General features: G+C 44.4%; 1 protein-coding gene across 6 annotated transcripts in view; it reads right to left on the bottom strand.

The window, feature by feature from the left end:
- Nucleotides 1-20,505, bottom strand: part of bbs5 (Bardet-Biedl syndrome 5) — a 57,262-nt gene that overhangs the window by 7,702 nt on the left and 29,055 nt on the right. For all 6 annotated transcript variants that reach the window (XM_038789428.1, XM_038789429.1, XM_038789431.1 and 3 more), the window contains 6 exons: nt 13,953-14,002; nt 12,021-12,148; nt 9,217-9,352; nt 8,982-9,077; nt 7,764-7,826; nt 2,242-2,376 (listed from right to left, as the gene is read on the bottom strand). In XM_038789428.1, coding sequence (XP_038645356.1) covers nt 2,242-2,376; nt 7,764-7,826; nt 8,982-9,077; nt 9,217-9,352; nt 12,021-12,148; nt 13,953-14,002 — 608 coding nt within the window. The remainder of the gene's footprint in view (nt 1-2,241; nt 2,377-7,763; nt 7,827-8,981; nt 9,078-9,216; nt 9,353-12,020; nt 12,149-13,952; nt 14,003-20,505) is intronic.

Here is a 20,505-nt window from a genome sequence, read left to right as displayed (position 1 = left end):
AAAATTGATTTCCTGGGTATGGTTGTTGTATAGGGCCTCATTGGATGGTGTTCATATCAATACCTTGAGTTCAGGATACTTCCATTTGAAAAGGGGGACCAGATAGGGATGTCCGATGTCTCTCCTCTTATTTGTGTTAGCAATTGAGCCTTAGCTTTGAGGGCTTTTGGTAAGTGGAAGGGGATGAATAGGGGTGGGGTAGAGCATAGGGTGTACCTATATGCTACGGATCCAATCCCCACTATGGATGGTATAATGGTGCTATTGAGAAACTTTGGTTCTTTTTCGGACTACATGCTGAATCAGGAAAAGATGTTTGCCGGTTGAAACCCCCCCCCCCAACCAGGGAGGGGACCCAACTTGGGGATGTTGCCTTTTCCTTGGCAAGCTCTAAGCTTCAGATATCTGGAAGTCTGGCTGGCCCATGATTGGGCTCAGTTGCATAAACTGAGCTTTGCAAATCTGGTGGACAAGATTAAGTTTGATCTGCAAAAGGGAAACAGCACTCCTCTGTCCCTGGCAGGCAGAGTCCAATCTATCAAAACTAATATTCTTCCAAGGTTTTTGTTTCAATATCTTCCTATTTTTCTCCCTAAATCTTTCTTTGGGAGGGTTAATACGTTGATTTTGTTCTTTATATGGACAAGCAAGACTCTGAGGATCCGTAGGGTAGTTCTTCAGCGGGATAGGCAACCGGGTCTGCCTAGCACTGTCAAATTTATTATTATTGGGCGGCCAATGCTGAGAAGGTGCTGGATGGTGTGGTGGCCCAGATTCCGTATGGGGATAAAGAGAGGTGAGGTTGTCTAGTCTGGGGGAGTTGGTGACGACCTCGCTTCAGTTTTCCCCCAGCTATGTGCTCTTCGAACCCGGTGGTTGTGTCTACTTTAAGGGTAGGAGACAATTGGGTGGCACAGTGGTTAGCACTGCTGCCTCATGGTGCTGAGGACCTGGGTTCGATTCCACCCCCAGGTCACTATCCATGTGGAGTTTGGACATTCGCCCTGCATGGGTCTCACCCCCACAACCCAAAGATGTGCAGGATGGGTGGATTGGCTACTATAACTTGCCCCTTAATTGAAAAAAAAGAGACGACAATTCAGGCAGCATTTTAAGCTTGGAGCCGTATCGAAACTGTCCCCTATGTATACCAATCATTTATTGAACCGTTGAGATTGGATGCTACATTTGGCTGTGTTTGAAGAAACTGGAGAGATTTGCGGATTTGTTTACAGAGGTACGGTTTGCCAGATTGGAGAAGTTGTCAGCAAAGTTGGAGGGGGGGGGGGGGGGGGGGGGAGGAGGAGGACTTGTTCAGGTAACTCAAGGTAACAAATTTTGTGTGGGCCGCCCTTCCCAACATTTCTCAAGGCACCATGGGTGTCTTTGTTGGAAAGGGTGCTTTTGCTGGCAGTGTTGGAAGAGGTTAGCACAGCTGATATTTGTGGGTGAATTGTGTCTGAGAACTCGGACTTGGCAAATGGAGTGGGAGCTGGGGCATGTCTTGGATGATGAGGTGTGGAGTGAGGCCCTGCACATGATGAACTCCACATCTTCTTGTGCATGGCTTGGTCTAATCCAGCTTAAGGTGGTGCACAGGGCCTGACCAAAGGTGGGCTGTGTGTTTATTTCCAGAGGCATAAGACAGGTGTGAATAGTGTTCCGGTGGGCCAGCCAATCACACATATGTTCTGGTCTTGCCCCAAATTGGTAAGTTGTTGGGTCTTCTTCAACACCAGGTCGGCGATTATGAATAATGAACTGGAACTTTGACCTCTGGTGCCCATTTCTGGGGTGTTGGATTCGCCAGGGCTGCAGATGTGAGTGAAGGCTTTCGCCTCGCTGATTGCCCAGAGGCGAGTTATACTTGGTGGCCCAGTCCCTCAGCATGGTTAGGTGATCTAATGGAATTCTTGTACTTGGAAAAAGTCAAGTATACCATTAGGGGGTCGGTTGAAAGATTCTACCGGAGGTGACAGCCATTCATTATTTATTTTAAGCTGTTAGTCACCATCAATTGTTGGGGGTGGGGTAGAGGGTGTTTAGCTTATTTTGTTTGTTTTTTCAATTGCCTTTTTTTTATCTTGGTGGATGGGGTGGGCATGATTGGTTGGGGTTTTTGTTATATTGGTTTTTGTGTATCATCTGCTGTGGTAATATAGGTTTTGTTGTAAAATGTATTGTAAAATTGGAAAATCTTTATTAAAAATATATTTTAAAAAGAAAATAGCAAATAATCACCTTTTCCTCCATTTCATACTGAACTCCAAAGATAGGGCAGGCAGAGTAAACTTTATGCAAAGAATTTATCTCCTTAACTGCTTCTTGAAGTTTCTCCACAGGATCAATTTTAAAACCAAGCACATAACCTCCACTCTAAAGTAAATGAAAAAGGCATTACATTTAACAATTCTGATTGTAGTGGCTTGGTACTACAGAACTTGAGTATTGTTGAAAACAAGACCTGATGTCAAAGCTTTTCACCTTGCACTCATCAGGACATATGCAGGAATGCTAGATTTTAACGGGAGCAACAATTTATACTGTACGATAAAAGGGTGTTGATTGGCTATCTAGTCAACTAGGATTGATTGAGGCATTGCCATAGGCAATGTTCCAGGGAGCTATTGTCCCCTATGCTTTTATTTAATTCAAAAAAGGTGCAATGCCTGGACATATTCCTTTTGCCTGCAGAGGCCAGGTCCCGCCTATGAATATATGTATCTTCCAGCATATTGATGGCAATATCATGGCAATGTGTTTGTTTGATATTGAGAGCTTATTCACTAATGTGCTGCTCAAAGGAACTATAGACATTTGCGCCATGCTGCTATGGCAACCCAGATCTGCTGCCATTTTGTGAATCTGTCTTCACTGAGCTTCTGATCTTAGTTTGCCCAGTTGAATTCAGCTTCATTGTCCCCATGTATGTCCAAATGGATTATATTGTCATGTATTCACTTTCAGGGTCAGCTTTCGATAATATTTTCCATGAGAAATGTGTCTTCAAAGGAATGACCCCTAACCTACCTACCTTTGATATGTGGATGATATGTTTGCTATATTTGAATTTGCAGCTACATAAAAGAATTTTCTTACACACCTTACCACGCTCAAATTGCACCTTTGAAATGGAGCAGCCTAACGAACTCCCATTCCTCGATGTGCATTCCTGTGAATGGGTTCTCTACTCCTGTCTACTGTCTACTTTGGCTTGTCAATATATACGTTGGGATTCCTGCAGCTCCATATATTATAAGATCAGTATTATTGGCAATCTCCTAAATAGGGCCTGAGCTATTTGTTCACCATTTAAACTTGACACAGAAACAGGGCACATCAAAGCTATCCCCCTGGCTCCTCTGATCAGAGGCTGGATTCAACGGCGGCGGGATGCTCCATTTTGCCGGCAGCCCGGGGATTTCCCAACGGCATGGGGCCGCAATAGGAAACCCCATTGACCGGTTGGTGTAACGGAGCATTCCGCCGGCGGGGTGAAATAGAAATGTGGTGCAACGGGGCGGAGAATGCAGCCCCAGATCATTGCTCACTGCGTAAACACTCAAATGCACCTAATGCCACCACTTTTGGACCTGAAAAGTGCCCAGTATATTTCAAATTAACCTGACAGGTTAAGGAATCTCAAAAATTTGAGCTAGCCATTTCACGCTGCTCCTGGTGCAGTAGCACCACTACTAGGATGCTGACACCAAGCCAAAAAGACAATGTCCACCAGTGAATGATTAATGTGGTGTATGGATTTTAGTGATTGCGTGATTCCAATGACTGGTGGATTGCATCAAACAGCACATTCATTCTACTATTCGCAATAGGCAGAGTAGTGACTATATGAAACCAACCCATGCTTACGAAACTCAGAACATGATGTCTAACATCAGCTGTGATTCCACAACTGGGCAGCACTTGCTGAATAACCCTGATTGTTCTAACAATTACACTAACCACCAATTTATGATAATCATCAGACAGGCTCACAATATAACTCACTTACACTTGTTAAAAGCTACACATTTTCACATGTCGGGACCTGTAATTTGCAGCAAAATGAATATGTCCAGGCATTGCACCTTTTATGAATTGAACAAACACATGGGGTCAATAGTTCTTTGGCGCATTGTCCATGTAAATGCCTTAACCAATCAGAACCAACTTGCCAACCAATCAGAGCTCTTTTCTGGTGCTCCCTTTGAAATTTGGGACTTTTGCATCCCGTCCTGATGAGTGCAAGGTGAAAAGATTTGGCAGCATGTATCTTTTCTGAGCAATACTTACATTTTCATTGTGTAGATAAGCATATTCAAGTACAGTTTTCTTAAAAGTATTTTGTCAAAAATAAGTAAATTTAGATTCACACAGCAAGAATGGTATTTTTAAAAAAATAATTTTTATTCAAATTTTTCAATAACAAATTTTCTCCCCATAATTTTAAAACAAACAAGGCGTGTTTCCACACCAAAACAAGAAAAGAACTCACCCCCCCAAAATAATAACAAAAAACCAACAGCAATACAAGAAGAAAATAACAACATCGCAAACCCACCGCCGCAAAAACAAACCCCCAACCATCCCCAAACCCACCCCCCCCCCCTCAAGTTGCTGCTGAGACCGACCACTCTCTACCCCTTCGCCAGGAAGTCGAGAAAGGGCTGCCACCGCCGAAAGAACCCCTGTACCGACCTCCTCAGGGCAAACTTCATCCTCTCCAACTTGATGAACCCAGCCACGTCGTTGATCCAGGCCTCCAAACTCGGGGGCCGCATATCCCTCCACATTAACAGAATCCTGCGCTGGGCTACTAGAGACGCAAAGGCCAGAATGCCGGCCTCTCTCGCCTCCTGCACTCCCAGCTCCGAAGCTACCCCAAAGGTCACGAGTCCCCAGCCCGCCTTGACCCTAGAGCCGACCACTTCCGACAAAGTCCCCACCACCCCCTTCCAAAACCTCTCCAAGGCTGGACAAGCCCAGAACATATGGGTGTGGTTCGCCGGGCATCCCGAACACCTCCCACACCTGTCTTCCCCTCCGAAGAACCGGCTCATCCTTGCCCCTGTCATGTGAGCCCTATGCAGCACCTTCAGCTGAATTGGGCTGAACCGTGCGCAAGAGGAGGAGGAATTCACCCTCTCCAGGGCGTCCGACCACGTTCCATCTTCAATCTCTTCCCCTAGCTCTTCCTCCCACTTCGCTTTAAGCTCTTCTACTGAGGCCGCCTCCTCCTCCTGCATCAGCTGGTAAGTAGCCGAGATCTTTCCTTCACCGACCCACGTCCACGAAAGCACCCTATCTTGCACCCCCCTTGGCGGCAGCCGCGGAAACTCCGCCACCTGCCTCTTAACAAATGCCCTGACCTGCATATACCTAAAAGCGTTCCCAGGGGGGAGGTTCCACTTCCCCACCAGCTCCTCCAGAGTCGTGAACTTCCCATCCAGGAAGAGGTCCCCAAACTGTCTGATGCCTGCCCTGTGCCAACTCCCAAATCCCCCACCCGTTTTCCCCGGCGCAAAACGGTGATTGCCCCGTATCGGGGCCCAAACTGAGGCCTTCACTTCCCCCCCTATGCCGCCTCCACTGTCCCCAGATTTTAAGGGACGCAACCACCATCGGACTCATAGAGTACTTTGCCGGGGGGAGTGGAAGTGGGGCCGTCACCAAAGCCTCCAAACTCGTACCCGCACAGGACGCCACCTCCAATCTCTTCCATGCGTCACCCTCCCCTTCCGTCACCCACCTGTGAATCATCGCCACGTTCGCCACCCAATAATATCCACACAGGTTGGGCAGCGCCAGGCCCCCTACCTCCCTTCTTCGCTCCAAATATACCCTCCTTACTCTCGAGGCCTTCCGCGCCCACACGAACCCTAGAATCGACTTATTCACCCTTCTGAAAAAAGCCTTTGGGATCAATATGGGGAGGCACTGGAAAAGAAACAAAAACCTCGGGAGCACCGTCACCTTAATCGACTGGACCCTGCCCGCCAACGAAAGCGGTAGCGCGTCCCACCTCCTAAACTCCTCCTCCATCTGCCCCAGCAGCCTCGAAAAGTTTTTTTTATATTTTTTTTTTTTAAATTTAGATTATCCAATTATTTTTTCCAATTAAGGGGGCAATTTAGTGTGGCCAATCCACCTACTTTGCACATTTTTGGGTTGTGGGGGTGAAACCCATGCAGACACGGGGAGAACGTGCAAACTCCACACGGACAGTGACCCAGAGCCGGGATCGAACCTGGGACCTCAGCGCCGTGAGGCAGCTGTGCTAACCACTAGGCCACCGTGCTGCCCTTGCCTCGAAAAGTTAAGCCTATGCACCCTAGCCACCTGGACCCCAAGATACCTAAAGCTCCTCTCAGCCCTCTTCAACGGGAGTTCACCTATCTCCTGATCCCCCGGGTGCAGGACAAACAGCTCACTTTTCCCCACATTGAGCTTATAGCCCGAAAAGTCCCCAAACTCCTCAAGTATCTTCAGCACCTCTGGCATCCCCTCAGCCGGATCCGCGACATACAACAGCAGATCATCTGCGTACAGCGACAACCGGTGCCCCCCCCCCCCGCACAATCCCCCTCTAACTCTTCGAGTCCCTCAGCGCCATGGCCAGGGGCTCAATCGCTAATGCGAAGAGCAGGGGAGACAAGGGGCACCCCTGCCTCGTCCCCCTGGAAAGCCGAAAGTCCGCCGACCTCCTCCCATTCGTCACCACACTTGCCACCGGGGAGCTGTACAGCAACCTCACCCAGCTGATGAACCCCTCACCAAACCCAAACTCCGCAACACCTCCGACAGGTAACTCCACTCCACCCTATCAAAAGCTTTCTCCGCATCCATGGACGCCACTATTTCTGACTCCACAGCCGCCGGCGCCATCATCATGACATTAAGGAGCCTCTGCACGTTGGCATTCGGTTGTCTCCCCTTTACAAACCCCGTTTGATCCTCATGAATCACCGTCGGGACCACATCCTCCACCCTCCTGGACAGCACCTTTGCCAACAACTTGACATCTACATTAAGGAGCGAGATCGGTCTGTAAGACCCACACTGAAGGGGGTCCTTGTCCCGCTTCAGGAGCAAAGAGATAATTTCCCTGGACATCGTTGGGGGAAGAGCCCCCCCCCCCCACCCCCCCCCAGCCTCATTCAGGGTCCTCACAAGCAGAGGGCCCAGCAAATCTGAAAATTTCTTGTAACATTCCACCGGGAAGCCGTCAGGCCCCGGCGCTTTCCCTGCCTGCATACTTCCCAACGCCTCCGCCAGCTCCTCCAACTCGATTGGGGCCCCCAAACCCTCCACCCGCTCGTCCCCTACTCTTGGGAACTCCAGCCTATCCAAAAAGCGGTCCATCCCACCTGCTTCCCTGGGGGGCACCGCCCGGTACAGCCCCTCGTAAAAGGATCTGAACAACCCATTGATGTCCTTTCCACCCCGCACCAAGTTCCCTCCTGCATCCGTGGCTCCCCCAATTTCTCTAGCTGCCTCCCGCTTCCGGAGCTGGTGAGCCAACATCCGACTTGCCTTCTTCCCGTACTCATATACCGCCCCCTGCGCCCTCCTCCACTGCACCTCCACCTTCCGGGTGGTTAAAATGTCAAATTCCGCTTGGAGATTGCGCCGCTTCCTCAAAAGCCCCTCCTCCGGGGTGTCTGCATATCTCCTATCCACCCTTACCATTTCCTAAGAATGGTATTACTAGGATATATCCAGTTAAATTACAGTTACCAAAATAAATATTTTAAAAGGCTTACCTGTTGTGAACTTTCAATTACAAGTGCTAGCCCAAACTTTGAGTCCCTGATTTTTATTGATCGCTGGAATGAAACAAAAGAAATTTTATTATGCATGTATCAGAAGATAACAAAAGTCATATTAAGAACTCTGCAGACTTTAACCATATCGATCTAATTACCAATTAATCACTGGTTACCAAAATGTGTTGATATAAATATTTTGGACATGTAATATTCCGTATCTAATGCAGAAAACAGTGTTTCTTGATAAATGTGTAGCGCTGTCATTATTATTAGTCCCTTTTCATAAATGTCATCTAGATTTAAGGCTGTAGAACAACATTGGTAACTGCAAAAAACTGTATACCCTTCCTCCCACGTACAATTGAAGCAGTATATTCTGCTTTCATAGTTCCATAGATCCACTGCAGTGTCGCAGGAGGCCATACGGCCCATCGAGTCTGCACCGACTCTCTGAAAGAGCACCCTACTTAGGCCCAATCCCCTGTCCTATCCCTGTAACCCCACCTAATCTACACATCTTTGGACACTAAGGGGCAATTTAGTGGGCCAATCCACCTAGCCTGCACAGTCACAAGGAGAAAATGCAAACTCCACACAGTCACCCAAGGCCGGAATTGAACCCGGATCTCTGGAGCTATGAGATAGCAGTGCTAACCACTGTGCCGTCCAGTTCATTGTTAATATAATTTCAACATTATTATTACATTTTAATTTTTCAATCACTTCTAGGAGCAAGTGTTTGCCACGTGGTTAGTATTTGCCTCTGAGTCAGTAGGTGTAGAGTTTGAGCCATGTTCCAGACAGCCCGACAAATGGAGACTTGAGCTGTGGCTCTATATTCTGGGTTGATATGCAACGGCATACTTACACGGTGGGTGTGAGAGGCCCACCTCATCAATGCGTTATAGAATGTCTAAATAATTAACAAACGTTACAACCTTTAACCAGCCAGTTTTAAAACCATTGGATCCGGGAAAGTACTGCATGCAGCAAAATAAATCCACTCCAAAGGGCTAACCGTCCCATTCGCTGTTACAATCTAGCTATGAAAAATACCAGTGTGATAGCTAGTAGCAACAATACATTCTCCAATCAGGATAGGACCCTGTTCCCCTCAAATCCCTCTCAGTACTCATTAATACATATTTGTTGTAAAATATTTTGAGAATGCCTAGAATGCATGCATTATTGAAAACAAAACAAAAAACTTACAATTTGTAGATAGGGAATGCTAACATTGAAACTATCATTCATGTTTGCATGCCATACTATTCGAACATTTGTGATGAAAAAGGTTCCCAAATTGCCCTGTAGTGGAAGAAAAACAGAGGAATATTATTCATGGTGCAACAAAGAAACAGAGAACCAAACACAAAATGTGCAGATGTAGGCTAGCCATACTTAGTGTTGGCACCCTTTCTTTAACAAAAGGTATAATCTACAGTACCTGATCACTTGATAGATTCCAGACACCATTAATTTTATCATACACCTGTTCCTGTGGCAGAAGTCGTAACTGCTTGTTTTGAATGAGAGCTCCTCTTAACTTAAGATCCCTGTAAATTTTCGATGTCTCATATGCCCTATAAAAATTGAAATAGTTCAGAATTCTTAATAAATGGAGCGGCTGTAATGGCAGTTTTCACTCAGAATAATGTAATTTTAAAAGACCAAGTGATGAGGCAAAGGAATTGAAGACCACATCACTCATGGTATAGGAAAAACATAAAAAGCAATAATTTTCAAGGAGTCTTGTCAGATCATTATTCAAAAATTCAGTTTCAGACTGTTTAAATTGTGACAATATTTCCTTTTTGCAATTACTTTGCTTAAAAACAAAATTTATTGTTAAGAGGAAAATTTATTGTATCTATGTTGCTTTCAAAATTAGACCAGAGACTCGATCTCTACCATGTTTCTCCCCTCGTCTCTGCTTCTAAAAGATAGACTACTTTTTGTGGTGCAGTTCCATAATTGTGATCTGGCACGCTGTGCAAACACTCAATCGTTATCTGTCAGTTCAGACAATGAGTGTCACCAGGCTATTAGACTGCTGGGCATCACAGCCTAGTCTGAATCTGTCCTCATTCAATCTTTATACATGAGCACTTACAACAATGGTCAGCAGTGAAACTCTGGCCAATTTTTCCTTCTGCATCCAGAAACCCTAAGTGCAAATGCAAAACAGAATGGGACCAAATGAAAGCTTCTCCTAGCTCAGTTCACTTTAGTCAGTTAAATCATTGGTGGAGCTGTCAAATCATGGTTTACTTCTGCAAAATAGATTACCTTCATTCAGAAGAGCTGGGAGAGAGGAAGAAAGAATGAATTGAATCATACATTTCAGATACATGACATGGGATATTTTTTCTTTTAACACACAGTGGGTGAAATTGGTCACTGCCGGTAGTGTGACAGACTGATAATGAATCAGTTGCATGATTTATACAGCGCCCAACTCTTTTCCATAGAAATCCATTTAGCACTGATCAATTTCACCTCCAAAATGTCTAATTTCAGTTCATAATATTAAATTTTACATTGTATCTTTGAAAATTGAACCAATTAAAATTCATGAAAGATAAAAAATACAAGGCAACAACTACCTACATTTATAAAGCACCCTTACTGTAAAGTAGATATCTTAAGAGTTGGATGGACGATTGAAAATAAAGGTGAAGTGTTTTGATGAGATATTTATAAGTGGGAAGAGATGATGCAAAACAGAGTTTTTAAAAAAGAATATTAGCGAGTAGAGGCAAATGCATAAAGATTCTGCACTGATGGATGGAAGTAGAGTGGATGGAGATCTGGGCACGATAAACCAGTTTAAGAATAATGGAGGGTGTGAGCACAATGCGCAGGGCTGGAAGAATTTGCAGAAGTGAGGCTATGGAGATATGTAAATGAGGAGATTTTATTCCAATTCAGTGGTGGAAGATTTGTCAGTGACTTTTAAATAGGACAGTATAATAAGCGAGGGAGAGTTTAGTACACGCAAGGATGTGAGCAGCAGTGTTAACAATGAGTTATGTTTAAATGAATGTGGGAGCAGACAATTGAAGAATTTGAATTAGAAGTCAACTAGCAGGCATTGGAATAAAGAGGGAGGTGAAATAGTTCACATAGAAATTGTAATAATGAACATTGCAAAACAAGTTTACAATGAATGTGAGTGAGGTATCGCCCAATAGTAAAAAAATACAGAAGGGGTGGCACGGTGGTGCAGTGATTAGCACTGCTACATACAGCGCTGAAGATCCAGGTTCAATCCAGGCGCCGGGCCACTGTCCATGTGGAGTTTTCACATTCTCCCAGTGTCTGCGTGGGTCTCACCCCTACAAGCCAAAGATGTACAGGGTAGGTGGATTGGCCACCCTAAATTGCCCCTTAATTGAAAAAAAATAATTTGGTAATCTAAATTTATTTTTTTTTAAATTTAAAAACAGACATATTGCTAAATAATCTTATTTTTGATTTCCAGCATCTGCAGTATTTTTCTTTAATTGCCTGTATTGCTTATGTAAGATGAAATACAATGTGAATTCCATGGTTTTAAATTCGTTATCGTAGCAAAGAAGGCATTTACAACTTTTTTTTTTCAAATTCCGAACACATAGTATTTATGAAGCAGTGGCCCTTAAGGCATTCATATTGCCATTTGTTTTCATGGTATAACGCGTAAAGAAATCTCAGTAATTCAGACTGGATTGGGAGTCGGCAGAACTCAATCTTAACAAATTTACTCCTGCTGCATGTAATGTTTTCACCAGGTCTAACAGCTTCAAAGCACTTGCCCAAATTTATAGTCTTTATTAAATTGAATGAAACTATGCCAGGTGGACAAGGTTAATCTGTATTACTGACATTTGCAGAGTGGTCCTTGAGGGAAGATATGAAATGGCAGGTCTCTGGCAGGAAATCCAACCGTATTTTGAAAAAGGTAAATACTTTACAAGGATACTATTTCAATAGACATTGGGGTAATATTCTGACCAGCGTACCTCCCTTGAACTGTTGTTTTGCCACAATAAGTATTCTTAATTTAGATTATTAAAAGGAGTTATCGAAACACTAAAAAAAATCTATATTCATTGATAAATAAAATAACTGAACAAGAAGTTCCTTCATGCAAGGAATGCCTTAACAAACACAAGTGAAGATTCAAGTGAAAACTGGATTCAGAAATGATCTGTTGACATAACCTACTCCATTCCATCATCAAATTCACAAATAGACTTGAAATATTACCTATGCACTGCAATGACGGTGGTGAATAGTCGAGGACTTCCTGGAACCACACTGGTAAAGATGAATTCAAATCGTGTGTTGTTACATTTTGTCAAGATGTAAAGAGCTTCAGTCTGACCACGAAGTTTCTGTAACATCAAATTTTAAAAGTTAAGGCACTTAAAAGTATATGCGAGGCCTTCTCTTATAGCTCAGTGAGCAATTGCACTGCATGGTGTGGTAATTACCATGAAGGCCTAGAATGCCTAAAATATGACCCATGCTCTGTGCTGAGTTAATTGACCACAGGAAGAAGGGTGGAGTTGCATTGTAGCAAAGACTCCTCTGAACTCGCCAACATTGAGGGCATTAAAAAGTTTATTGGATAAGCATATGGATGATAATGGCATAGTGTAGGTTAGATGGCCTTTAGTTTTTGACTTCCCATGTCGGTGCAACATCGTGGGCCGAAGGGCCTGTACTGCGCTGTATCGTTCTATGTTCTATGTTCGGACAAGATATTTATACAGAGCAATTTTCCAAAGATCACTGAACAGTGATCAGAAGGAACCAATGTTTTTCACTTCGACGACCAAAGTCATTCAGATCAATTTAAGAGTGTCCACCACCAGTTCAGGGATTTCATTGAAATTGTCAAAGCAATGTAGCAATATGGCCTTGTTTGTGCAAAAATGACTGATTACAGGCATGATGGGAAGTTTTTGGTCAACTTGAAATGAGACTTTTCGACCTGACCCATTTAAGGAAAATTTTCAATGCACAGATCAAAGGTTTTCAAAATGCAGAAGCAGGAACTTGAGCTGACACCTGTAACCACAATGTATGAATATTGGAAAACCGATGTCTGAAGCATGGATCTGTGGTTAGAAGAAAAATATAATTTGGCAGTTCGAAGCAGAACACGAGTTTGACCTGTCTATGACACAGGTCAGAAAAGTACAAGAATCGAAAATCGGAGACTTTTCTCTTCAGCGACGACCTTTAGGACTAACTTTGCACATGCAGCGTCCCGAGTGAAGGCTCAGCGAACAGAACAGACCTCCGAGAAGAATTTGGCCAATTCACTTCAAAGGCGTAATATCTACTTACGTCAGAAGCTGTGAGTCGAGGCAAATTGTGATCATTTGTACAGCTAATGATTTGAATATATAGTGTATTTGATTCAAGTTTAGTAGATAAAGCTGTGTTGAATCATAAATGTTTGTGTACTACTTAACTGTTTGACCTCTTGTAAGAGTATAGAGACCAAAGGCTCAACAGTAATTTTACCAAGAAATTAAAACAAATAATGTTGGAAATACCCAGCAGGTCAGGCAGTATCTGTGGAGAGAAACAGAGTTAACATTTCAGGTCCCTTCATCAGAACTCCTGAATGGTTCTGATGAAGGATCATCAACCTGAAACGTTAACTCTGTTTCTTTCCATATATGCTGTCTGACCAGTGGAGTATTTCCAGTATTTTTATTTAAAATATCCAGCATCTGCAGTATTTTGCCTTTGTAACTTTACCAATAGATCTTGCAGTGACTGGTAAGCAAGGCTCGCACTATATCATCAAGCTCTTTCCCTTGATTATTCTTTGACTTTTAATTGCCTTTCAGAGGAGGTTAGGGCGTTACAAATTAATAAGACAAAATCAGTAGAGAAGCCATAGGGTCCTGGGAAGCTAAATCAATAAAGTGTGTGCAGGCAATGAATTGTATGAATGGAAAAAATGAGGATGCAAAATGTTTCAGACTGTATATCATGATTGGGATTGGGCACATGGAAACACCTCTGTCGCTGTGACATCATAAAACATCTTAATAGGAGATTATGGCCTGACATTCCAGTGATGTGCAGAGGGTGCAGTTTTTAGAAGAGCACAAAATTCCTCATTAATAGAATGCATACTTAATTTTCGTTAAAGAATCAAGTTTTTAAAAACCTTACCGAATTGGCAGTTCTGGTTGTAATGTTTATAATGCAGTTGTATCCAACAGCTAAAAAGATAAAGGACAAAATTAATAATTTGGGCATTTTACTGAGAATCTACGAAATTGGCTCAGTATGAAGAATGACAGATGGCCAATATCTAGGGCTGCAAGACATTTCCTAAACCATAAACCTTACCCCTAGCATGTAACAAACTGCAGTTTAACTAAAAAAATAAATTTTACCATCAGTTTACAATTCTCTCCAGCACAAGCTTTCAGTTCAGTCCCTCCCAGGACCATTCTAGATTCCCCATCTCTCTCAATCCTCGAGCCCCATACATGAGAGGCTTAAATATCCCATTTGCTTTTGATTTTTCTGACAGTTATAGAAGGTTCCAGATGGATATAATATGTATTTTCAGATTACAGGTCAAAAAACTTAATAAATCCTGAGAAAGGCAGGGGGGTCCAGAGTGAATGACCCACTGAAGTTGTTTACACTTCCCAAACTATGTCTTCCAGGCTTAATTACAACTGAGCAAAATGTTTATACTTATTCTGACTTAGATTTAAGTTTGAACAAAACACAATAAATAGCTATATGCAATATTAGTTCTGTATCTATATACCTTTATAAAATGAGAAGACCATTTCCTAGGTACTGATGATTTGCTGGCAAGAACAATTGACAAAGTTGGCTTGTGAACATGAACTATAAATTTATGTAGATAAATAGACATTGGTTTAAAGCTCTTAGATTACTTTTAACCACCCAGATAGGATTATAGGAAGTACATCTTAGCTGCTTGAGCCTGAGTTAAATCTCAGTTGGTTTGTACCTCAATGCTATTTCCCCACCTTTTTCTTCCGTGATATCCCGTGATACTCAGATAACAAAAAAAATCAATCCATCACAATTTTGAAATTCCAATTACCCAGGTGCTTACTATCCATTCTGTAAAAAACTGCTTCTTTATTTAAATTCTAAGTGCCTAATTCTAATTTTAAGATTGTGCACCCTTGTTCTGAATTTCCCCCATCAGAGGAATAGTTTCAAATGATCATTTTAAACATTTCAATGAAATCACCCAAGGAACACAAATCACTTATGTCATATTTCCATTTCATCTATGCCTTTTTCTTTAGTTTCAATTTCCCCCATATTTCTTTATTCACACATGGTACATAATTATTAGTTAGTTAACAATGGGATGAATTTGTGGTGCATCCAGGGGATCAAGAGGAGGGGATTGGTAGGCTCCCACTGAAGCAGGCAGGGAAGAGCTTCAGGTACCTAGGGGTCCAGGTGGCTGGGAGTTGGGGGGCCCTGCACAAGCTCAACCTCACAAGGTTGGTGGAGCAGATGGAGGAGGAGTTTAAGAGGTGGGATATGTTACCGCTGTCACTGGCGGGGAGGGTGCAGTCCGTCAAGATGACGGTGCTCCCGAGGTTCTTGTTCTTGTTCCAGTGCCTCCCCATCTTTATCCCAAATGCCTTTTTCAGGAGGGTCAACAGCAGTATCACGGGATTTGTGTGGGTGCATGGGACTCCAAGGGTTCGAAGAGTGTTCCTGGAACGAGGCAGGGATAGGGGGGGGCTGGCGTTGCCCAACCTCTGTGGGTACTACTGGGCGGCCAACGCAGCGATGGTGCGTAAGTGGGTAATGGGCGAGGAGGGGGCAGCGTGGAAGAGGATGGAGGCGGCGTCTTGTGTGGGCACGAGCCTGGAAGCGCTAGTAACGGCGCCATTGCCGCTCCCTCCAACGAGGTATACCACGAGCCCTGTGGTGGCGGATACCCTCAAAATTTGGGGGCAATGGAGACGGCACAGAGGAGAAATGGGGGGCTCGGTGGAGGCCCCGATACGGGGAAACCATCGGTTCGTCCCAGGGAGCATTGATGGCGGATTCCGGGGCTGGCACAGGGCAGGGGTTAGGAGGTTGAGGGACCTGTTTGTGGAGGGGAGGTTCGCGAGCTTGGGGGAGTTAGAGGGGAAGTTTGGGCTCCCCCCGGGGAACATGTTTAGGTACATCCAGGTGAGGGCGTTTGCCAGGCAGCAGGTGGAGGGGTTCCCCTTGCTGCCTCCACGGGGGGTGCGGGATAGGGTGCTCTCGGGGGTGTGGGTCGGAGGAGGCAGGATCTCGGACATATACCGGGTGATGCAGGAGGTGGACGAGGCCTCGGTGGAGGAACTGAAGGGTAAATGGGAAGAGGAGCTGGGTGAGGAGATTGAGGAGGGGACATGGGCGAATGCCCTGGAGAGAGTGAATTCCCCCTCTTCCTGTGCGAGGCTTAGCCTCATACAGTTCAAGGTGCTACATAGGGCTCACATGACCGGGACGAGGATGACTAGGTTTTTCGGTGGCGAAGACAGGTGTGCTAGGTGCTCGGGGAGCCCAGCGAACCACGCCCATGTGTTTTGGGCTTGCCCAGCGTTGGCGGAGTTTTGGAAGGGGGTAGCAAAGACGGTGTCGAGGGTGGTGGGATCCAGGGTCGAGCCAGGCTGGGGACTCGCAATTTTTGGGGTGGCAGTGGAGCCGGGAGTGCAGGAGGCGATAGAGGCCGGGGTCCTAGTAGCCCGGCGGAGGATCTTGCTCCAGTGGAAGGATGCGAGGCCCCCAAGCGTGGAGGCCTGGATCTCGGATATGGCAGGGTTCATTAAATTGGAGAGGGTGAAATTTGCCCTGAGGGGATCAGTACAAGGGTTTTTCAGGCGGTGGCAGCCCTTTCTGGATCCTGGCGGAACGGTAGGGAAATAGGCCGACAGCAGCAGCAACCCGGGGGATGGGGGGGGGGGGGTAAGGACGGGGGGGGGGGGGGGGGGGGGGGGGGAGGGAGAACTTACACATGGGTTTGTGGAGGGTGCTATCTCTCTCCCTTGTCTTTTTTTCTTTTTCTCTTTTCTCTGTCTTTTGGTTTCTGTTTTTTTTGTTTTTTTTCCCCTTTTGTTTGAAGTTGCTCTTGCAGCTGGGGGGCACTGTTTACGGGTGTTACCGCGGGTGTACGTTAATAGAGTTATGATGTTTATATTTTGTATTTTGTAAAAACTTCAATAAAAATTATTTATAAAAAAAAAACAATGGGATGAATTTCTCCTGGACTCTGGTGATCACATTTTAAAATGTTTTTCACTGCTGTTCAATTTCTTTCCTTGTGTAAATGCTTCCATTTTATAGTTCTGGGGATGAGAAACTTCAGTTATGAGGATAGATTGGAGAGAGTGGGCCAGCTCTCCTTGGAGAGCGGCGCGGGGGGTGGGGGCGCATACAGTGGTTAGTATGCTGCCTCAATGCGCCAGGGACCCGGGTTCAATTCGGACCTTGGGTCACTGTCTGTGTGGAGTTTGAACGTTCTCCTCCCTGAGTGGGTTTCCTCCGGGTGCTCCGGTTTCCTACCATAGTCCAAAGATGTACGGAGTACGTGGATTGTCCAGGGATGTGCAGGTTAGGTTATGGGATTGCAGAAATAGGCTGGGGTGGGGTGGGTGGAGTGCTCACTTGAAGGGTCGGTGCAGACACGATGGGCCTCCTTCTGCACTGCAGGGATTCTATGAGAGAGAAGGCGGCTAAGAGAAGATTTGATGGAGCTGTACAAAATCAAGTGGGGTGGACAGGGTAGACAGGGAGAAACTGTTCCGCTCTAAAAGAATCAAGAACGAGAGGGCACAATTTAGAGTAATTTGCAAAAGAAGCAAATATGATGTGAGAAAAAACATTTTCAAACAACGAGTGTTTCAGGTCTGGAATGCACTGCCTGGAAATTGGTGGAGGCAGGTTCAATCGAGGTATTCAAGAGGGCATTAGATGATTACTTGAATAGAATTAAAGTACAGAGGTATGAGGAAAAGGCATGAGATGACACACATTTGGCGAAATGGTGCACACAATAGGCCAAATGAGCTCTTGCATCATTGCTTCATAATAATTCTGTGGTTTTTTTCCCCCCCTACATTGTTATCATCCCGCTAAAATTACATTTTTTCTAATTTATTACTTTGGGCTTTGTCTTTCTTATATACATTTCAATCTTTATCTAAGCGTTATTATGTTGTGATCACTATGGATATGATAGGAGATTTGGTCTCCTAGGAAATCATTGGAGATTTGGTCACCTTATGGAAATTGTTTTTAGGAATGAAGACTAACAAAATGTTAGTTAGCATTAACACTAAGCCATTAGCAACTCAGTATGGTGGGACATTGCTGATGTGAGCTCATATTCCATGCACCAAATCAGAGTTGCAAAACATTGTGTTTTCTATAAAACGGGAGATTAAAACGTTGCCTGATTTTAAAATGACCTTATTTTTTCTTAAGGTGTTCTTTTTTTTGTTGTTATGAAATCTTCATTGCATTATAGAATTTCACATCACCTCACTATTCTTCTTGAATACAGTTGTTACTATCACCTTGTCCTTTTATTCAGCCCAATTTATTGGGTATTATAAAGTTTGTTCTATTCTATATGTTTGTTTCTAACCTCAATTTTTTGAAACATTAGTGATTTAATTTGTGCTCTTCATTTTTGTGGATAATAATAATAATCTTTATTGTCACAAGTAGGCTTACATTAACACTGCAATGGAAGTTACTGTGAAAAGCCCCTAGTCGCCACATTCCGGCGCCTGTTCAGGTACACAGAGGGAGAATACAGAATGTCCAAATTACCTAACAGCATGTCTTTCGGGGCTTGTGGGAGGAAATCGGAGTAGCCGGAGGAAACCCACCCAGGCACGGGGAGAACGTGCAGACTCCGCACAGTGACCCAAGTCGGGAATTGAACCTGGGACCCTGGCGATGTGAAGTAACAGTGCTAACCACTGTACTACCGTGCTGCCCGAAAAACAGTTCAGCTCAATGTTCTCAAACTGAAGCTCCCAAAGTGCCAGTGATTCTATATTATCGATTATGCCACTTTTAGAGAGATAAGATTTAAAAAGTATAAAAACACTTTTTGACAGAAACGTAAGAAATGGAAACATTGGGAAATTTTGTTTTGGATAGTTTACCTACTGATACTGTTGTAGAGAAATCAACATTTATGCAAGCAGTAATGCCAAGAGTAAAAAAAGATTTAAATGAGGAACGTTTTCATGTAATAATGTGTAAGCTGACATCAATTTCTAATTTTCTAAAATAATGAAGAATTATTTTGTCCAGACTACAAAGCGTACTTATGGAATGGAGGACAAATTCAGCATTGTCTTTGGGTGAAAATAGTGTTACAGTTATACACATTGAGACTCCTTGATGTGTAAAGACGCCCAGGGCCGGTTTTAAGCCTATTTGACCAATTTCACCAAATTGAGCCCCGCACCTTAAGGGGGTCCCGCGCCAGCGGCGACAGAGTTACCGTTTGAAGCCTTTTCTGTATTCTAAGAGGAACTATAGGGTAGTTTTTACTTTTGGGGAACGCACCGCATTACCATCGACAAATCCTTCAGCCCTGCGCCGCCAAATCCTTCCGCCCGGGTAAGTAAGTTTCAAAATTTTAGTATATCAAGCATTTAATGTTTTTTTTTCGTTAAAGACGAGCATACTACACGAAATATAAACATACATAAATTTTTACTTTTGTAGAGTAGGGGCCCCGCCATCACTTTTCTAATTGGGCCCGCAATTCCTAGCACCGGCCCTGAAGACGCCATAGTCCCAGGTGACCATAGGTTGCTTTCCCCTTTGAGGAGGAGAGCTGACTTAACCTGATTTAACCTGAGAATCACGAGACCTCAGGCGGGGGCAGGGCTGAGAAGGTGGGGCCTTCATGAATAACCTCAGCTGGCACGGGGATTGAATCTATGCTGTTGGCCTTGCTCTGCATCACAAACCAGTTGTTCAGCCAACTGAGCTAAACCAGGGCTCAGTTCGTCATGTATAAGAAGGACAGTGACACTGTATAGGACAACCAGGCTTGGTGTAAACATGTTACAGAAAAAAATTGCCGTTCAAGAATATTTTGATCGTCAATAGGAGAATTTTAACTGAATAATCATAGCTCCTTGCACTTCATTTTGGTTTTTTTAAAAAATGTTTTTATTCCAAATTTTTCAATAAGTTTTACAAAACACTACAAAAAAGAGAATAATACAAAGAAAACAAAGCAATATATCAACAAAAAACACTTAACCCTCTATCCAGCTAAGAATTTAACAAACAAAACAAAATAGGGCATCTGCCCCTAACTAATAACGTGAAAACAGCCCACCCATTCCCCCCCCCCGCCCTCCCCCCGGGTTGCTGCTGCTGCTGACTTCCACCTATCGTTCCGCAAGAAAGTCAAGGAACGGTGGCACCGCCTGCAGAACCCCTGCAGAGACCCTTGCAAGCAAACTTTATCTTCTCCAACCTGAGAAACCCAGCCATTTCACTGACCCAAGCCTCCACGCTTGGGGGTTTCGCGTCCCTCCACATTAACAAGGAGGCAAAGGCCAGAACTCTGGCATAGGTGCTGGTTTAGCTCACTCAGCTAAATCGCTGGCTTTTAAAGCAGACCAAGCAGGCCAGCAGCACGGTTCGATTCCTGTACCAGCCTCCCCGGACAGGCGCCGGAATGTGGCGACTAGGGGCTTTT

This window comes from Scyliorhinus canicula, chromosome 2, assembly GCF_902713615.1.
Source record: "Scyliorhinus canicula chromosome 2, sScyCan1.1, whole genome shotgun sequence".
Taxonomy (NCBI): domain Eukaryota; kingdom Metazoa; phylum Chordata; class Chondrichthyes; order Carcharhiniformes; family Scyliorhinidae; genus Scyliorhinus; species Scyliorhinus canicula.
The sequence above is the reverse complement of the archived record's forward strand: the minus strand, read 5'-3'. Positions and strand labels throughout refer to the sequence as shown.